The sequence below is a fragment of the Protobothrops mucrosquamatus genome, unplaced genomic scaffold (assembly GCF_001527695.2).
Source record: "Protobothrops mucrosquamatus isolate PMUCROS unplaced genomic scaffold, P.Mucros_1.0 scaffold3667, whole genome shotgun sequence".
Lineage (NCBI taxonomy): Eukaryota > Metazoa > Chordata > Lepidosauria > Squamata > Viperidae > Protobothrops > Protobothrops mucrosquamatus.
In genome coordinates, this window is record NW_015389626.1 from 51,170 (window position 1) to 71,771 (window position 20,602).

General features: G+C 46.3%; 1 protein-coding gene across 1 annotated transcript in view; it reads right to left on the reverse strand.

Moving 5' to 3' along the window:
* Positions 1 to 15,896, reverse strand: part of LOC107298031 (dynein intermediate chain 1, axonemal-like) — a 29,664-nt gene extending 13,768 nt beyond the window's left edge. The window contains exons 1-2 of the mRNA XM_015827391.1: positions 15,811 to 15,896; positions 11,262 to 11,306 (exon numbers count right to left, since the gene is read on the reverse strand). Of these exons, the coding sequence (XP_015682877.1) occupies positions 11,262 to 11,306; positions 15,811 to 15,843 (78 nt within the window). The 5' untranslated portion in view covers positions 15,844 to 15,896. The remainder of the gene's footprint in view (positions 1 to 11,261; positions 11,307 to 15,810) is intronic.
* Between the last annotated feature and the right edge of the window lie 4,706 nt (positions 15,897 to 20,602).

A 20,602-nucleotide genomic window follows, 5' to 3' on the forward strand; every position in this document is an offset into this window, starting at 1 on the left:
GGAGGAGGAGGAGGAGGAGGAGGAGGAGGAGGAGGACAATGACCATGCAATCCTAAATGCTGTCTGAGCTTGGCTTTTTCATTACCCAACTAGATAACAATATCAGTGCTACTGATCAATACATCAGTACTCATGATGTTACCTAGTTGGGTAATGAAATGTCTACAGGAAAACAACCAAGCTCAGAGAGCATCAATGACCCACCAAGTGGCAGTTCTTACCCTCCAGCCTTGCATGCTGCATTTTCTTGCTATAGTTGTAGCTTATCTTCACCGAGGTATGTTTTCATGAGAAATCCTTTTCTTAGGAATTAGAATGCTGTCATCTATGATGTCAACTTGCTAAGGAAAGCCTTTTCTTAATAAAAAAAATTTTCTACTACTACTACTATGGAGTTCCTGGTATTCTATGAGCCTGGTTGTTGTCTTGCAGATGTTTCATTACCAAACTAGATAACATATAGAAACCGTAGAACCCTCGGGCTAGAAGGGACCTTGAAGGTCTTCTAGTTCAACCCCTGCTTGAGCAGGAGCCCTTACACCATCCCAAACAGTTATCCAATCTCTTCTTGAAAACCTCCAGTGATGGAGCATACACAACCTCTGGAGGCCAGCTGTTCTAGAATTAGCTACTTTTTATCCCTTCACTTGCAAATCCCAATAATCCGAGTAGAGTTGGAAGGGACCTTGGAGGTCTTCTAGTCCAACACCCTGCTCAAGCAGGAGACTCTATACCTGTGGTGGTGAACCTATGGCACACGTGCCACAGGTGGCACACAGAGCTCTCTCTGTGGGCACGCGCACCATCGCCCCAGTCCTAGACCTTCAGCTGGGTTTTATAAAACCTTTTCACTTTACGCCTCTGCCGCCGTGTGCAAAAAAAAAAAAAAAGGTTCAATCAATCAGCCAATTTCAACTTCTCACGGGAAAAAAAAGTTCTCGCAAAGTTGGAATTGATTGATTGAACTTTTTAGTCCCACCCAGTCTGCTGTTACCACCGCAGCCACGCCCACCCAATGGGCCACGCCCACCCAATGGGCCATGCCCACCCGGCACCCAATGATACATAAGTGGGTTTGGGTTGTAGTTTGGGCACTCGGTCTCTAAAAGGTTCGCCATCACTGCTCTATACCATTTCAGACAAAATTCAAACTATACCATCCCTGGCCTACATACTTGATGCTTCTCTACATATTTGCCACTTCAGATATTTTGCCCACATTTCAGATCAGGTGTCTTATTCAAGCCTGGGGACTTAAAGCAAAGAAAAAAATAGTTAAATTCAAGCTATAAAAGGGAATGATTTTTTCCACAGGAACTGAGCCATCACAAATAGCCATTCGGCGCCGATGTAGATTTGAACACAATCGTGACTGCAGGAAAAGTACCGGCCTCCATTACATTTAAAGTTTGCGGATGTTTGTTATCACTCGGGTTGCTGAATGCCGAATCTTTTTAGTCCTGGACTTAGACTAACACAAACTCTCTTCATGAAAAATACCATTCCTGGCAGCCTTCTATTGCAGGGCTTTTCAACCTTTTCACCCATTGTACCACTTTTAGGATATGGCAACATCCGAGTACCACCAGTCGCCTAGCAAGGTGTCAAAAACTTGATGATCCCCCCCCAAAAGGAAAAAAGTGATAAAGTACAGGTAGTCCTCAACTTACAACAGTTCGCTTAGTGACTGTTTGAAGTTACAATGGCACTGAAAAAAGTGCCCCCCAACCCACAGCCGAGCAAGACACCTGCCTGCCCACCCGGTGGCGCTCTTCCTCCTGTCCAAGGTTTTCATTGTTGTGAGCATTTCTGTTGAGGATTGGCAACAGGGGTGGGGTGGGGTGGTTGGTTTTTATTCCCCCCCCCCCTGTCTGCTGGGTGGTTGCAGCAGGTTTTGGTCACTTCACATGACCCTGGGACACTATGACCGTCATAAATATGAATCAGTTGCCAAGCATCTGAATGTAAATCACAAGACCCTGGAGATGCTGCAACATTCCAGCTGATTGGTGCTTCTTCTGGGCTCAACAGAAGCGCCAGGATCAGCGCCGAGCTCCAGCTGGAGCCTGGCGCTGATCCTGGCGCTTCCGCTGAACCCTGACAGCCCTGCAGCTCCAGCCATCTCTCGCTCAGGCTTGTGCGGTGCTGCCACCGGTTCAGCTCATTCCCCTCCCCCACTACCACTTTTCTAGGATGGTCGCGTACTACCTGCTAGGTGCCAATGTACCACAGGTGGTACCCGTACCACTGGTTGAAAAGCCCTGATCTATTGTACTGAATGCCACGCTTAGAATACTGTGTCCAGTTATGTTCACCCCATTACAAAAAAGACGTTGAGACTTTGGAAAAAGTGCAGAGAAGAGCAACTAAGGTGATGAAAGGCCTGGAGACTAAAACATATGAAGAACGGTTGCAAGAATTGGGTATGGCCAGGTTAGAGAAAAGGGGCTACCATAAAGAAGAGGAAGTCAACCTATTTCTCCAAGACACCCGAAGGCAAGACAAGAAGTAACGGGTGGAAACTAAACAAGGAAACAGCCGACCTAGAACTTTCCTGACAGTGAGAACAATCAATCAGTGGAATAACTTGCCTCCAGAAGTTGTGCGTGCTCCATCAGTGGAGATTTTCAAGAAGAGACTGGACAGCCATTTGTCCGAAATGGTATAGATCTCCTGCTTGAACAGGGGCTTGGATTAGAAGATTTCCAAGTTCCCTTCCAGCTCTGTTATTCTGTTATTCCTGACAGTGAGAACAATTAATCAGTGAAACAACTTGTCTCCCGAAGTTGTGGGTGTTCAGTCACTGAAGGCTTTTAACAAGAGATTGCACAGCCATTTGTCTGGGATGGTATAGGACAGGGGCCCCCAACTCCCGGTCCATGGACCGGTACCAGACTGCAGCATGCCAGCAACCGGTCCACACAAACAAGCAAAGCCCCATCCGTGGGATACAGGCAACACACAAAACCACGCACTTTCCGGTCCGTGAAAAAACCTTTCTCCATGGAACCAGTCCCTGGTGCTCAAAAGATTGGGGACCTCTGGTATAAGATCTCCTAGAAGACCTCCAAGGTCCCTTCCAACTTTGATCTTCTGCATTCTGATAACAAGAGGAACCGATGAATTTAAATTTCTATTCATAGTGATGTGAGGCACTGATTAAAAAAAGCTCAGCGGGCTCGAGGCAATTGTCCACGTTTGTTCACGAAGGCTACTACCCTGAGCAGAATTTCAAATACATCTATTTTCCTCTTCAATCTCATCCTCCCAGGAGCTTTGCTTAAAACTGTCTGTCATGTGGGGATAGCCTCTGCAGTAATTAGATCACTCTCTGCCTGCCTGCCTGCCCTCCACGGGGATGGATGGAATATTAATCAAAGGACTGCCCCACTCATTCTCCCAGCTTCACACAAAGCCAGCAGAGAATCTTCAGGGATTTCAGGGCAACCGTATGTTCAGGTTGACACGATGGTGCTCAGAAATGAATTCTGGAGCCTCAAGAGTGATTGTAACATATTGCTTCATTTGCTCATGGGCTACGGAGTAACAAGAACTATTGGGTTTTTTTAGAAGGCATGTGAGAGTTCTGAAGAGCGCATCAAAGTAGATCAGGTTCTAGAGAGAAGATCTTCAGCGTCAAAACACTTGAGCAAGGTACTCCACTTTGGAAGATTTAGCATGCCATTTGAAGGCAGCCTTCTTGGATCGTGAATATTTATAGCTCAAAGTTAAACTGGCGAGGTCCTTGGCGCTCTCTGAGCTGGGTTGCTTTCTTGCAGACGTTTCATGACCTGACTACGTAACATTATCAGTGACAGAGGTCCAACCCCTTGCCCAAGCAGAAGATCCTATATCATTTCAGACAAATGGCTGTCCAGTCTCTTCTTAAAAACTTCCAGTGTTGGAGCATTCACAGCTTCTGGAGGCAGGTTGTTCCACTGGTTAATTGTTCTAACTGTCAGGAAGTTTCTCCTTAGTTCCAGGTTGCTTCTCTCTTTGGTTAGTTTCCATCCGTTGCTTCTTGTCCTGCCTTCAGGTGCTTTGGAGAATAGCTTGACTCCCCCCTTCTTTGTGGCAGCCCCTGAGATACTGGAACACTGCTGTCATGTCACCCCTCGTCCTTCTCTTTGTTAAACTAGACATACCCAATTCCTGCAACCATTCATCGTAATTTTTTTTTTTTGCCTCCAGCCCCCTAACCATCTTTGTTGCTGTTCTCTGCCCTCTTTCTATTGTCTCAACCTCTTTTTTACATCGTGTTTACCAAAACTGAGTGTTGGTATGGACTTTCTACAGCACTATAAAGTGGTATTAACATTTCACACGATCTTGATTCTATCCCTCTGTTAATGCAGCCTAGAACTATGTTGGCTTTTCTGGCCTGCTCATATTTAAGTGAGCCAGAGAGATCCCTCTCACAGTTACTGCTATTGAGCTACGTAGCTGTTTTTTGGATGACAAAATTATCAACTAAGCCAGTGGTGGTAAACCTATGGCACGGGTGCCAGAGGCGGCACTCGGAGCCNAAAGTAAGAAAATCTAAAAACCTAAGTTATATTCTACCACTCTATGCTTCTTTTGAATATAAACAATCCATCTTCTCCATATTGATAAAAATTGTTCATTCGAATAATTCTTCAAATAAGCCGAGATCTTTGCCATTTCAGCAAGATTCGAAACTTTCAATCTCCAGTCTTCCATTGTAGGCAGAATTGGGCTCTTCCAGTTTTGGGCTATCAGGAAACGAGCAGCAGTTAAACAGTAAAGCATCAAATTTATCTCTTTTGCATCTAGATCTTGCACAATACCTAAAGACGCCGATGTAGATTTGAACACAATCGTGACTGCAGCAAAAGTACCGGCCTCCATTACATTTAAAGTTTGCGGATGTTTGTCATCACTCGAGTTGCTGAATGCCGAATCTTTTTAGTCCTGGACTTAGCCTAACACAAACTCTCTTCATGAAAAATACCATTCCTGGCAGCCCTCTCTTGTATTGAATGCCACGCTTAGAATACTGTGTCCAGTTATGTTCACCACATTACAAAAAAGATGTTGAGACTTTGGAAAAAGTGCAGAGAAGAGCAACTAAGGTGATGAAAGGCTGGAGACTAAAACATATGAAGAACGGTTGCAAGAATTGGGTATGGCCAGGTTAGAGAAAAGGGGCTACCATAAAGAAGGGAGAGTCAAGCTATTTTCCAAGGCACCTGAGGGCAGGACAAGAAGAAACGGATGGAAACTAATCAAGGAGAGAAGCAACCTGGAACTAAGGAGAAACTTCCTGATAGTTAGAACAATTAACCAGTGGAACAACCTGCCTCCAGAAGTGGTGAATGCTCCAACACTGGAAGTTTTTAAGAAGAGACTGGACAGCCATTTGTTTGAAATGGTATAGGGTTTCCTGCCTGAGCAGGGGGTTGGACTAGATGACTTCCAAAGTCCCTTCCAACTTTATTACTATTATTATTATTATTATTATTATTATTATTATTATTATTATTATTATTATTATTATTATTATTATTACTACTACTACTACTACTACTACTACTACTACTACTACTACTACTACTACTACTACTACTATTGGAAGTCAACCTAGTCTCCAAAGCACCTGAAGGCAAGACAAGAAGTAATGGGTGGAAACTAAACAAGGAAACAGCTGACCTAGAACTTTCCTGACAGTGAGAACAATCAATCAGTGGAATAACTTGCCTCCAGAAGTTGTGGGTGCTCCATCAGTGGAGATTTTCAAGAAGAGACTGGACAGCCATTTGTCCGAAATGGTATAGATCTCCTGCTTGAACAGGGGCTTGGATTAGAAGATTTCCAAGTTCCCTTCCAGCTTTGTTATTCTGTTATTCCTGACAGTGAGAACAATTAATCAGTGAAACAACTTGTCTCCCGAAGTTGTGGGTGTTCAATCACTGAAGGCTTTTAACAAGAGATTGCACAGCCATTTGTCTGGGATGGTATAGGACAGGGGCCCCCAACTCCCGGTCCATGGACCGGTACCAGACCGCGGCATGTCAGCAACCGGTCCGTACAAACAAGCAAAGCCCCATCCGTGGGATACAGGCAACACACAAAACCACGCACTTTCCGGTCCGTGGAAAAACCTTTCTCCATGGAACCGGTCCCCGGTGCTCAAAAGATTGGGGACCTCTGGTATAGGATCTCCTAGAAGACCTCCAAGGTCCCTTCCAACTTTGATCTTCTGCATTCTGATAACAAGAGGAACCGATGAATTTAAATTTCTATTCATAGTGATGTGAGGCACTGATTAAAACAAGCTCAGCGGGCTCGAGGCAATTGTCCACGTTTGTTCACGAAGGCTACTACCCTGAGCAGAATTTCAAATACATCTATTTTCCTCTTCAATCTCATCCTCCCAGGAGCTTTGCTTAAAACTGTCTGTCATGTGGGGATAGCCTCTGCAGTAATTAGATCACTCTCTGCCTGCCTGCCCTCCACGGGGATGGATGGGATATTAATCAAAGGACTGCCCCACTCATTCTCCCAGCTTCACACAAAGCTAGCAGAGAATCTTCAGGGATTTCAGGGCAACCGTATGTTCAGGTTGACCCGACGGTGCTCAGAAATGAATTCTGGAGCCTCAAGAGTGATTGTAACATATTGCTTCATTTGCTCATGGGCTACGGAGTAACAAGAACTATTGGTTTTTTTTGTAGAAGGCATGTGAGAGTTCTGAAGAGCGCATCAAAGTAGATCAGGTTCTAGAGAGAAGATCTTCAGCGTCAAAACACTTGAGCAAGGTAATCCACTTTGGAAGATTTAGCATGCCATTTGAAGGCAGCCTTCTTGGATCGTGAATATTTATAGCTCAAGGTTAAACTGGCAAGGTCCTTGGCGCTCTCTGAGCTGGGTTGCTTGCTTGCAGACGTTTCATGACCTAACTACGTAACATTATCAGTGACAGAGGTCCAACCCCTTGCCCAAGCAGGAGAGCCTATGCCATTTCAGACAAATGGCTGCCCAATATCTTCTTAAAAACTTCCAGTGTTGGCGCATTCACCGCTTCTGGAGGCAGGTTGTTCCACTGGTTAATTGTTTTAACTGTCAGGAAGTTTCTCCTTAGTTCTAGGTTGCTTCTCTCCTTGATTAAATTCCATCCGTTGCTTCTTGTCCTGCCTTCAGGGGCTTTGGAGAATAGCTTGACTCCCTCTTCTTTGGGGCAGCCCCTGAGATACTGGAACACTGCTATCATGTCACTCCTAGTCCTTCTTTTCATTAAACTAGACATACCCAATTCCTGCAACCATTCATCGTATTTTGTTTGCCTCCAGCCCCTTAATCATCTTTGTTGCTCTTCTCCGCCTTCTTTCTATTGTCTCAACATCTTTTTTACATCGTGTTTACCAAAACTGGGTGTTGGTATGGACTTTCTGCAGCACTATAAAGTGGTATTAACATTTCACACAATCTTGATTCTATCCCTCTGTTAATGCAGCCTAGAACTATGTTGGCTTTTCTGGCCTGCTCATATTTAAGTGAGCCAGAGAGATCCCTCTCACAGTTACTGCTATTGAGCTACGTAGCTGTTTTTTGGATGACAAAATTATCAACTAAGCCAGTGGTGGTAAACCTATGGCACGGGTGCCAGAGGCGGCACTCGGAGCCCTCTCTGTGGGCACACGTGCCATTGCCCCAGCCTTGCCTCCCCCTGCGACCCCCTCCTCTCCAGCAGCCCCCCTGAAGGAGGCTCGCCCTCGATCGTGGCCACGCGGAGCAGCGCGGCCAAGGACATGGCAGCCAGGCAGCGTAGACAAGACTCCGCCCTCACACTCCATCATGCAGTTGATGCTGCAGGGCGTGGGCAGAGGGTGTGGCTGCCATAGCGCTGCTGGGCTGCCTGGGCAATCTGCGGCGGGCCCTGGAGGCGATGAGTGGTCCTGTGAGCAGGCGGGGTGGGGGGGCAGAGTGGGGGTGGGCAGGGGGATGGAGCGGGGGGGCAGTTTTTGGGCACTCGATCTCTAAAAGGTTCGCCATCACTGAACTAGGCTCACTAGGAACCTATTTGATTTCTCACGGTGCAGAGTTTGTCTCCCAGTTGATGTCAGGGTAGTTCAAGTCCCCCATTACTACTCTGGTAATAATTTGTTGATTGTTGGTAACTGCGTGTCACAATGAATTGTCATAAGTAGTCAAGAATCTGTCCATACCCAAGGAAAATACGTTGAGGGAGAAAAATGGTTCTAAACGTTTTGCTTATATAAATTGAAATCCACAAATGACAATGGAAGCGTTTATGCTCGGCTCTTGTGCCACAGAAGGATAATTGAACAAAGACTGTATTTCAAGAACCGATCTGGGTCAGTCACCAAGACCAGAGCTTTTATCTTCCGAGCTTTTGGACTTATGCTGAAGCCCATCCTCAGGGAACGTCTCTCTAGTGGAGTGTGTGCTTTGGGCTAATCTCTGTGTGGTATTTATATGGTGCCTGACTGTGTGTGGCTTTTTAATTGTTGATTGGGGGGGGGGGTTGATAGCTGGTTATTAAGTCGTTGGCTGTTGTTCCCTTGTGCTGCCCAGCCCTCCACTCCTAAGTACCTGGTAAGCTGGTGGTAAATCAGCACTAATAATAATATTAATAAAGTTGGAAGGGACCTTGGAGGTCATCTAGTCCAACCCCCTGCTCAGGCAGGAAACCCTATACCATTTCAGACAAATGGCTGTCCAGTCTCTTCTTAAAAACCTCCAGTGTTGGAGCATTCACCGTTTCTGGAGGCAGGTTGTTCCACTGGTTAATTGTTCTAGCTGTCAGGAAGTTTCTCCTTAGTTCTAGGTTGCTTCTCTCCTTGGTTAGTTTCCATCTGTTGCTTCTTGTCCTGCCTTCAGGCGCTTTGAGAATAGCTTGACTCCCTCTTCTTTGGGGCAGCCCCTGAGATACTGGAACACTGCTATCATATCCCCCCTCGTCCTTCTCTTCGTTAAACTAGACATACCCAGTTCCAGCAACCGTTCCTTATATGTTTTAGCCTCCAGTCCCCTAATCATCTTTGTTGCTCTTCTCTGTACTCTTTCTAGAGTCTCAACATCTTTTTTACATCGTGGTGACCAAAACTGGATGCAGTAGTCCAAGTGTGGCCATACCAAGGCATTGTAAAGTGGTATTAATACTTCGCGTGATCTTGATTCTATCCCTCTGTAAAAGGAACACACAGCACTATGTTGGCCTTTTTGGCAGCTGCAGCACACTGCTGGCTCCTATTTAAGTGATTGTCCACTAGGACTCCGAGGTCCCTCTCACAGTTACTACTATTGAGCAAGGTACTCCCTATACTATACCTGTACATTTGGTCTGTCTTGCCTAAATGTAGAACCTTACTTTTTTCACCATTGAATTTCATTTTGTTAGATAGCGCCCAGTGTTCAAGTCTGTCCAGATCCTCTTGTGAGGGACCCGTTTCCAAGGCTTCAATGATTTCCCTGGCTATTTTTGTCCCTGCTCGGCTGACAATCTTAGTAGCTGCGAAATTGAAGATGTGTCCTTGTTCATTGTGAGACTACCAATGAATCTGGGACCCCTTGTCTGAGCGCTCGCTCATGTTCTTGCAATCTGGTGGTTAGGTTCCTCCCCATCTGTCCTACATAGTCACAGGGGCAATCCATGCAGGGGATCTGGTAGATTACATTGGAAGTACCTCCCGCCTCCCAGCAATCTTTGCAATGCATGACTTGTCCTCAAACACGAGCCTGAAAGCTCAGAAGAATAAACCTGTGGTCCCGGTGACTGACCCAGATTGGATCTTGCAACATAGATTCGCCTTCATTCAAAAGACTCTTCAGTAATGTTTATTCGCCACTATTGCCGACTCTGTTTATTTAGTAATGCAATGAAACATTGACATATTAGATTAAAATGATAATTTTAGAAAATGAGAAGAGACATGGAGAAAAGAGATAACAGAATAACAGAGTTGGAAGGGACCTTGTAGGTCATCTAGTCCAACCCCCCACCCAAGCAGGAGACCCTACACCATTTCTGACAGATGGCAGTCCAATCTCTTCTTGAAAGCTTCCAGTAATGAAACTCCCATAACTTCTGAAGGCAATCTGTTCCATTGGTTGATTGTTCTTACTGTCAGAAAATTTCTCCTTATCCCTAGGCTGAATCTCTCCTTGGTCAGTTTCCATCCCTTGTTTCTTGTCTGGCCTTCAGGTGCTTTAGAAAATAGGTTGACCCCCTGCTCTCAATGACAGCCCCTCAAATATTGGAAGACTGCTATCATATCTCCCCTGGTCCTTCTCTTTACTAAACTAGCCATGCACGGTTCCTGTAATCCTTCTTCATATGTTTTAACCTCCAGTCCCCCAATAATCTTTGTTGCTCTTCTCTAGAAGCTCATCTTTTTTATAGTGTGGAAATCAAAACTGGTTGCAGTATTCTAGGTGTGGCCTTACTAAGGCTTTATAGAGTGGTATTAATACCTCACGTGATCTTGATTGAATTTCCCTGTTAATGCAACTTAGGATTGCCTTGGCTTTTTTGGCTGCCGCTGCACATCGTTGGCTCGTATTTAATTGATCGTCCACTGAGACTCCAAGCTCCCTCTCACAGCTACTGCTATTAAGCCTGGTTTCTCCCAATCTATATGTGTACTTTTGGTTTTTCTTGCCTAAGTGTAAGATTTTACTTTTCTCTACATTGAATTTCATTTTGTTAGATAGAACCCAGTGTTCAAGTGTCAAGATCCACCTGGATCTTGAGCCTATCATCTAGGGTGTTGGCTATTCCTGCCAGTTTAGTATCATCTGCAAATCTGATGAGTTCCTCTTCTATAGATATCAGTAGTAGTGTCCACACATAAAAAAGGGAACAGAGTAGGGTTTTGATCTCTCTACTGCAATTGTCTCTTTGACTTTTTCGACCTTTCTGGAAATCTGATTAAAAAGAATTCAGCTGCCATAACAATGTAGAACTAATAATATCGTTAAGGCTTAATCTCCAACATGTGTCCAATGGATTGTACTTAGAGGTCAGACTTGAATATGTATATTTATTGCTTATCCAATTATTTTTGTTAACTTGGAAGCTGCGAGGCTTATTCCCGAGTTTATTTACTTGGGACAGAGAAAGATCTGTGCATAAACAATCTAATTCAGTTTTCTTTCGTTTTTTTTGTGGTCTATATTCAGTTAGACCACAAAGCCAAATATACTTGAAGAAAAAAAAATCCATAGAGATTGTTGTGGTGACTTGAAAGAAAAACACACTTAAAATTTAAATAGTTTACCCTTCTCCTTGTAGTTGATTTTGAAGGTCGAAGTCCAACTTGACTCTAGAGAGAAGACAAAATAAAATCGTAATTATTTTTCGCATATCAGCAATCATCAAAATGGCGAGGTCTGCTAAAACTCACAATTCATTCTACAGAAATATTCCTAAAGTATTTCATTGTATTATCTACTACCAGCTCACCTCAACCAATACTTTTCTGGTAGCAATAAACAGGGCTGATAGGTAGAAAGCAGAACAGGTAGTCCTCGAGTTACGAGCACAGTTGAGCCTGAAGTTTCTGTTGCTAATTGAGACATTTATTAAATGAATTTTGCCCCATTTTACGACCTTTCTTGCCATCATTATCCAGTGAATCACTGCGTACGCGCGCACTCCCCCCCCCACTCACGCTAGCACCCGCAGCCCTATTTGCGCATGCGCACGGGTGCGAATGGGGCCGCTAGCACCGGACGGGTATGCGCGGCCCATTTGCAGATGCGCGAACGGGGCCGCTAGTGCTGCGCTGGTGTGCCTGTCTGCGTGTGCGCGCGTGCACCAATTTAGAAGCCGCTCTCCTTCCCTCCGGCCCTTGAGCCTGGAAAGGTTGGAGACCTGTGTTCTAGTCCAACCGCATGCTAAGGCAGGAGAAACTATACCATTTCAGATTGGAGCGCTGTCCCCAAAATGAAAAAGCAATTTCAGAGTTGCAATTATTTATAAGCATGAATTAAAGCACTTCGTGGACTTAGGTTGCGGAAAGGAAAATATTTCTTGGAATATCTGCAAGTCAGCTATACGATGGGCTCTGTAAACTTCATCTGTTTCTATTTATACCCTGTTTTCATTCCGAAGAGCGAACAGCATTTAAAGCACAGAGCAGGGCTGCCCATAAAATATGCATAGGACTGTAACATAAAAATATTACTTATAGGCTTGAGAGATTAAAAAAAAAATCTATCTATAAAAACCTGTTTCTGAAATATACTGCCCACTTGTTAGCTAATTACAGGCTTTGGATTAATAATGCATTCGCATAATTCTTCCTACGGAAATGCATTAAGGAGGGATTCGGTGGTGACGAGGCCTCTGGGAATCACTGGGAAGAACTGCCCTCGTAGCACAGAAAAAATAGGCAAAACAGGAGAGATTTTATGTCAGAAGAAGGTAAGGCAATCCTGGGAGAACAAAGCAGATAGAATAACTCTGGCATTACAGGACGAAAAGCTAAATTACGGTTACAACAGAGAAACAAAATAAACATAAGATTTTGCTTCCCCCCCCCCCCAAATAACACAACGGACAAGCTTCACATTTACTCCTGAACCCCATGAAGGTCCGTAACAATGAGAGCAGGAGAAGGGATCATCTTTGAATACAGATAGTCCTCGCCTTATGACCACAATTGAGCCCATTTCTGCTGCTAAGAGAGACGTTTTGTTAAGTGAGCTTTGCCTCTCTTTATGACCTTTCTTGCAACAGTTGTTACGCGAATCACTGCACTGTGCGTGCATGCAGGGAAATGTGCACGCACGTGGCCCGTGTGCACATGCCCAAATGGGCAGGTGCACAATGGTGGCGCTAGCGTGCATGCTCAGGCGCAAATGGGCTGCGTGCATCCATGGCATGCGCGCTGATGCCCGTGCGCATGTGCAAATGGGCCATGCCCACCCCACGGCACATGTGCTAGCACAACGCAAACACAAACGGGCCGCCGGTGCCCACGTGATGCTGGTGGCGGTGCTAGCGTCCCCACGCATATGCATATGGGACCGCTAGTACCCGCACAGCTGTACTATCGTGAGTGGGGCAGGGCTCACCAGCTATTCCCAGGGCCCGGTGACCAACAGCCGTGTCCCAGTACTGGGCCGCAGACCATAGGTTGGGGACCCCTGCTCTAGAGACTTGATGGCTCAAATGAGGCTGGTCAATTCAGGAACACATTCCAAATCCAATATGTTCGAACTATACACAGCAGACATGTCAAACACAAGGCCCGGGGGCCGGATGTGGCCCGCAAAGTGGTTTCATGTGGCCCGCGAAGCCATCCTGGAAACAGTGAGGGAATGGCCCCCTCTGCCTTGGCCCTGGCCCAGGCCGGCCGGGAGCCAATGTACAATTTTGTGGTGGCCATCTATGCTGAAACGCATTCAGTCTTAGCTCCACAAGGCCGTCCGGAAACAGTGAGGAACCAGCCCCTGCCGCGTCGGCCCCACCCCCTGGGTGCATGCTGGGGAGGTGTCACCCTTTGTGAGGAATGAAGAAATGGACCATGCCTTGGCGCTTGCCCCGGTCCCCCCCCCTTCTGCCAGAGACCCTCAGATCTGTCCCACTCCTGCCCAGGCCCCCACAGGCCCCCTTGACGCGAACGATGTAGAGCTGGCCACGCCCACCCAGTAGGCCACACCCACCCCATCCCCGCCCACCCAGTAGGCTGCACCCACCCTGGCCACACCCACCCAGCCCCCTGAGGGCAACCCCAATGCTGATGCGGCCCTCAATGAAATTGAGTTTGACACCGCTGATATACAGGCAGTCCTCGACTTATGACCACAATTTCAGTTGCTAAGCGAGACAGTTGCTAAGTGAGTTTTGCTCCGTTTTACGACCTTGCTTGCCACACTTGTTCAGCGGATCACTGCAGTTGTTAAGATAGTCACATGGTTGTTAAGTGAATCTGGCTTCCCCCATTGGCTTTGCTTGTCAGCAGGTCGCAAAAGGCAATCCCGTGACCTTTTACCATTTTTTTTAACCATGGTTGTTAAGTGAATCACTGCAGTTATGAATGAGTCATTAGGCGAATCTGGCTTCCCCTTCCGGCTGAGAAGGCCACCAATGGTGATCACGTGACCCTGGGACAGTGCAACCGTCATCAATACGAGTCAGTTGCCAAGCACCCTAATTTTGATCACATAAAGGCTTGTAAGTTGTGGACGACCTGTGTAAAATGTTTCTTTCTATTTTTTAAGGGGTCTTCTTGCCTCGTGTCTTCTTACTTATGCATAAATAAATATTAATCTCCCTTTCTGGCTCAGATCCTATTTTGGCAAAGGAACACTGGGCTAAGAACCTTGCCGTGGTTTATTGCTAACAATCCCACATTACTTCTGCTTCTTTAACGGGCGTGGCAAAATGCTCTTGGTGGCAGCATGTTACAGGCAGTCCTGTGGACTTACGACCCCAGCGGAGCTCAATATTTCTGCTGTTAATTGAATTTTGTCCCGTTTTACGACCTTTCTCGCCACCGTTGTTAAGTAAATCACTGCAGTTGGTAAGTTAATCCGGTTGTCAAGTGAATATGGCCTCCCCATTGGCTTGGCTTATCACAAGGTTACAAAAGGGGATCACTTGGCTTTGGGACACTGTGACGGTCATAAGTATGAACCAGTTGCGAAGCATCTGAATTTCGATCACCTGATCATGGTGATGCTGCAAAAGTCGTAATTATGAAAAAGGGCCATAACTCACTTTTTTCAGTGCCGTTGTAACTTTGAATGGTCACTAAATGAACTGTTGTATGTTGAGGACTACCTATAGCAGTAGCTGCAAATTGAGGTACTGCTGCCCCTAAACACATGGACTGACCACAGCTTGACCCATAATGCTCTGAAGTACCAGTAATTGCAGTGCAAAGGAAAGGCTGATCCAGCTATCCTCAGGTGTGACTTACAGTAAGAAATGATGGTTAGAAACTCTTTGGAAGACTGCCAGGATCCAGCTGGACTTGAAGATGGGCAGAAGTGAAAAGTGGTCCAACCTGCAGGTGACTCTCGTCCTCAAAGGCAGGTTAGACAGGACGCCCAGTGAAAGAATGTTGCATTTTTGTTCTATTGCTGTGCCTCCTTACAGGCGGCAGCACAGAGATTGACTGATGCTCCAACAGGTACTGCTGATTCTAGTGGAAAGGGGGCCACCAGGAAAGCCCAGCCTGATTTAAACCAGATATGGAATCACCAAAAGGAGAAGGAGCATTGAAAGACACAGACATTTCTACCCAAAGTCAACAGTGAAATGGGCAGCCTATAAATTTAGTAAATATCGTACAATTAATACTGTAAGCCTCCCAAAATTACTCTGTGGTCAGATGGGTGGTCAATAAATTTTATGATAGATAGATAGATAGATAGATAGATAGATAGATAGATAGATAGATAGATAGATAGATAGATGATAGATAAATGGATAGATAGATAGATAGATAGATACAGATGATAGATAAATGGATAGATGATAGATGATAGATAGATAGACAGATGATAAATAGATAGATATAGATAGATGATAGATATAGACAGATGATAGATAAATGGATAGATGATAGATAGATGATAGAGGTAGGTAGACAGACAGACAGACAGATTTTTCCTGGGGTCTAATTTTGGGGCACAAGATGCTTTTAAGGCTCGAGGGTTTTATGTGGCCGTTCATTCCATTCTGGAGGCAGAGAAGCCGCGGCTCCATTGGAGAAACCTTTGGTGCGCCAACAGGGTGACATCATCAGGTGGCGCGATGGCGTCACGGAGACGTCACGCCCCCCACCCCTATTCCCCCCCACCCCCGTCCCCTACCTGCTTGCGCTGGTAGAGATGCTTCCCGGGCATCTTGAGAGCAGCGCCGCCGCCGTCCTTTTTCTACCCTGCTCGTCAGCTGCCGGAAGTTGACTCCGGCATCCCTGGCAACCAACCGGAAGCGACCATAGAGGCAGCTGCTGAAGGCGAGAAGGGCCCTCGAGCTAAGGCACAGCGCTGCCATCTTTCCCTCACTTTCTCCCCTTCGTCTTTTTTTTCTTCTGTTTCCCTTCTCCAGCGAGGGTTTCGGGCCATGGGGAGTCCTCTTGAGTGGGTTGAGGAAGTGGCGGGGGAGAAACAAAATGAACCGCATCCTGAGGGGACCCACCCGTGAGGAGGGCGGCCTCCCCGCCCCCTCATGACTATGCAAATGAGGTGGGCCGGGCGCTGCTTCGCCAGCCGGGCGCTGCGCAGGCGCGCTGGGTTCCCTCTTCCCCTCCCTCCGGGCTGCGTCGGCGCGTGCGCAGTGGTGCGAGCGAGCGGGGACGGCCGGGGCAGGGCGGGGGCTGAGTCACGGCGGCGGACGGCTCGGGCGGCGGGATGAGGCGGGCGGCGGCGGCGGCGGGCGATCCCCGGCCTCAGTGAGGCTGCCGAGGCCTTCCTCCCTCCCGGTCCCTCCTCCTTCTCTTCGGCCCGCCGGCACCATGATGGAGGAGATCGACCGCTTCCAGGTGCCAGCCGTGCGCGCCGAGATGCAGCCGTTGGTGAGTGACGGGGGGAAGGGGAGAAAAAGCCGAACCCCCCCTTAAACCCCCCCCGCTGCCTCCCCTCCCTCCCTCCCCCCCCCGCCAGGCGCCCCCGGTTGGGCAGGACCCGCCAGTGCAGCTCCGGCGGGAGGGGGGAGGCTGATGACGTCATCCTCTCCTCCCCGCGGGTCTCCCTCGCTCTCCCCCCTCCCTTCCCGGGGAGCTGTCCGCCGCCCTGGTGCTGAACGCGGCTCCGCTCCGCCGACGGGCAGCGGACAACAGCTGGGTGGCTTTCCCCGGGGAGGAGGTAAGGGGGGGGTTCGGATCCCCTTCTCTCCGCCTCACCTCTTCCTTCCTACCCCCAGCCTCGCCCGTGACATCCCGCGTTTGGACCCGCTGCCCTCCGCTTCCCCGCCCGTCCCGGGGTTGAAACGGCGGGGCGCATTCTCTGCCCGCCTCGCCTGGGCATCGAAAGGAGGGCTTGTTGAAGACCGGTTCAAGATGCAGATGCCAAGCCGGTTGGGTTGAATCCCGGATGGAGGAGCAGGAGGCGCCGTTGGGCTGCTTTCCAGGCCAGGGTGATCGTTCCCATCAATCAGAATAGAGCTGAAAGGGAGCTTTGGAGGTCTTCTAGTCCAACCCCCTACTCAAGCAGGAGACCCTATACCAGGGGTAGGCAAGCTTGGCTCTTTTATGACTGTGGACTTCAACTCCCAGAATTCCTGAGCCAGCCATGCTGAGGGGAAAGGGAGAGGTTTCCAAGCTGAGCCATGCTGGCTCAGGGATTCTGGGAGTTGAAGTCCAGGAGTCATAAAAGAGCCAAGGTTGCCTACCCCTGGCCTAGGAGGCTCACCACTTAGAACAGGAGGACTTAGGACAGGGGTAGGCAAGCTTGGCTCTTTTAGGACTGGTGGACTTCAACTCCCAGAATTCCTGAGCCAGCCATGCTGAGGGGAAAGGGAGAGGTTTCCAAGCTGAGCCATGCTGGCTCAGGAATTCTGGGAGTTGAAGTCCACGAGTCCTAAAAGAGCCAAGGTTGCCTACCCCTGCACTAGACCAATGGCTGTTCAGGCTCTTTTTGAAAGCCTCCAGTGATGGAGCACCCATAACTTCTGGTGGCGAGCCATTCCACTGGTTAATTGTTCTCACTGTCAGGAAGTTTCTCCTTAATTCCAGATTTCTTCTCTCCTTGGTTAGTTTCCCTCCAGTACTTCTTGCCTTGCCTTCTGTGTCTTGTCTTATTTCTTGTCTTGCCGTGCTAGGGACACTGTCGCCAATGCAGCCCATTACAAGCCTTGATGACGTTACCTAAGTTGGTAATGTCATGTGGGCAAGAAAACATTAGTACCACTATACACAGGTAACCCTCGACTTACAACATTTCATTTAGGGACCGTGCAAAGTTACAACCGCACTGGCAAAAGTGGCTTAGGACCCCTTTCTACCATTGCAGTATCCTCATTCATGGTCACATGATCAACATCTGGATGCTTGGCAACTGACTCATATTTATGATGGTTGCAGCATCCTGGGGTCATGTGATCTCCTTTTGTGACCTTCTGACAAGCAAAGTCAAGGGGGAACCCGGATTCATTTAACAACCGTGTGACTAACTTAACAGCTGCAGTGATTCACTTAACGGTGGCAAGAAAGGTTGTAAAATGGAGCAAAACTCACTTAACAACTGTCTCGCTTATCAACTGAAATTTTGGGCTCAATTGTGGCCGTACGACGAGGACTACCTGTATATAGTTCAAACATACTGGCTCTTCCAGATGACTCTTCTAGGTCTGGACATAGCAAGAGAAGCCATTAGATTGGGGTCTTTCTCCCTGTAGCATCCAGTAGTCCTCCACTTATAACCATTAGTTTAATGACTGTAGTTACAACAGCACAGGGGGGAAAAAGGACTTACGACCATTTTTCTCACTTATAACTGTTGTCTCAGCCTCACGGTCACGTGACCAATATTCAAGCACTTGGCAACTGCCATGTATCTATGGCAGTTGCATGTCCAGGTATCACGTAGTTGCCATTTGCAATCTTCTCAGTGAGCTTCCAACAAGCGAAGTCAATGAGGGAAACCGGAGTCGCTTAATGACCGCATGATTCGCTTAGGAACCGCAGTTATTTGCTTAAGAACTGCAGCACAAAGGTTGTAAAATGGGGCAAAACTCACTTAACAACTGCTTTGCTTAGCAATGGAAATTTGGGTTCAACTGTTGTAAGTCGAGGGATACCTCTGTCTGTTTCTATGGGGGATGAATGGCAGTTTCTAATCCGGCTTTGTGTCAGATGACAAAGGAGGGGGTTTTCTCTCTTGCCGGTGTACTAGTTGTGCCAGATGTTTTGGGAAGGAAAGAGCTGTCCATCTTGTTCTTTATCTTGTATGTTTGTGTGTATATATAAGTACAGGTAATCCTTGACAATGAATCCCAAACTTTCTGTTGCTAAGTGAGACAGATGTTAAGGCAATTTGGCCCCATTTTACAACCTTTCTTACCTCATTTGTTAAGTGAATCACTGCAGTTGTTAAGTTAGTCACACAGTTGTTAAGTGAATCTTGGGTTCCCAATTGACATTGCTTGTCAGAAGGTCACAAGGGGATCACATGACCCCGGGACACGGCAGCCGTCATAAATATGGGCCAGTTGCCAGGTGTCTGAATTTTGATCACGTGACCCCGGAGGATACTACAATGGTTGTGTGAAAAATGGTTATAAGTCATTTTTTTTCAGTGCCATTGTAACTTTCAGCTGTCACTAAAAGAACTGTTGTAAGTCGAGGACTACCTGTCCTTCTATATGGATCCTACTTAGGCATTGAGTTTTTTGAGTAACTTCTCAAGTCTGGCAATATTTCTTATTTATCTCTTGTTATAGTGGCCGAATGTTTGCATTGTTTTCGAATTTTATTTTATTGCCATATACTGTACCATCCTGGAAACTGATATGATGCAATGGGGGTGGCCGAGAAATATTTTAAATAAAGAATAATCATTTATGAATAGCACAATAAAGATGGATGTTTGCTCTGTTTCCCCCTCCTGAAAGTTTTCGATATCAGTTTAACTGCAGATCGTGGTAACCGAAAACCACTGAAGCATCAAAGTGTCTTTATGACTTAACCATACTCCCTTATCCTTGTTTAAATATGTGGATCTAAGCCTGTAATGAAGGCTTGGTAATAAAAATCATAGCAAGATTATTCCAATAGCAGTGATTACCTTATTATAATAAAAAAAATTGTACCGTAATGTTAAGAGTTTCAATATTCAGATGGTTAATTTTTGAGGCCTGGGGAAAAATTAGCTCACAAGTGGAATTTGACTCCCATATTTAGCAGCATGGCTGAAAATTGCCCAGCTTTTCATTCTGAAACAACTTTGCTGCTTAAAATCTGCTTCAGTATTTGTTTTAATGATGATACTCTAGTTTATCATTTTGACCTTGAGTTGATATATTTTATATTTTATAGTAAATATATAAAGTATATATTGCCATGTTTTGAAAGTTGCTCTGAACTGTTTATAGAGAGAAGCAACATAGGCTCCTTGTAACATCAAATGATTAATGGAAATTAAAAAGTACAACTATTTTATTTATTTTATTTTATTTTTTTATTTTATTTGATTTATATCCCGCCCTTCTCCCGACGGGACTCAGGGCGGCTCACAACATATTTAAAACAAAGACATACCCACAATCCCCGCCAAATAAAACCAAATTAAAACCAAATATTTTAGAGTTGTGGTATTAAAATTTTTCTAAAAAACCCAATTTAAAACTAAAATTAAAGGAAGCAATTGATGCAAAAAATGACAAACGGGCATACCAGGCTGCAGAGGATAAGATACAAAGCAAAAAACACTAATCATTGTTGACTGGAAACCTTGCTCGGTCTTCTTGTTATTTCTGGCAGATGTTGCTTCCATATTTTGCAATGATTTATTGCAAGTCTGAAAGCTTATTTAAGAGAACCTGCACTATGGATTTGGGGCAGTTGATTCCATTCTTGAGCAGTGTCCAAACTGTTTTATCAGTTATTCTGTTCCAGCTTCCTCTTGTCTTTAGGGGTGATTGATTTGATTTATAATATATAGCTTT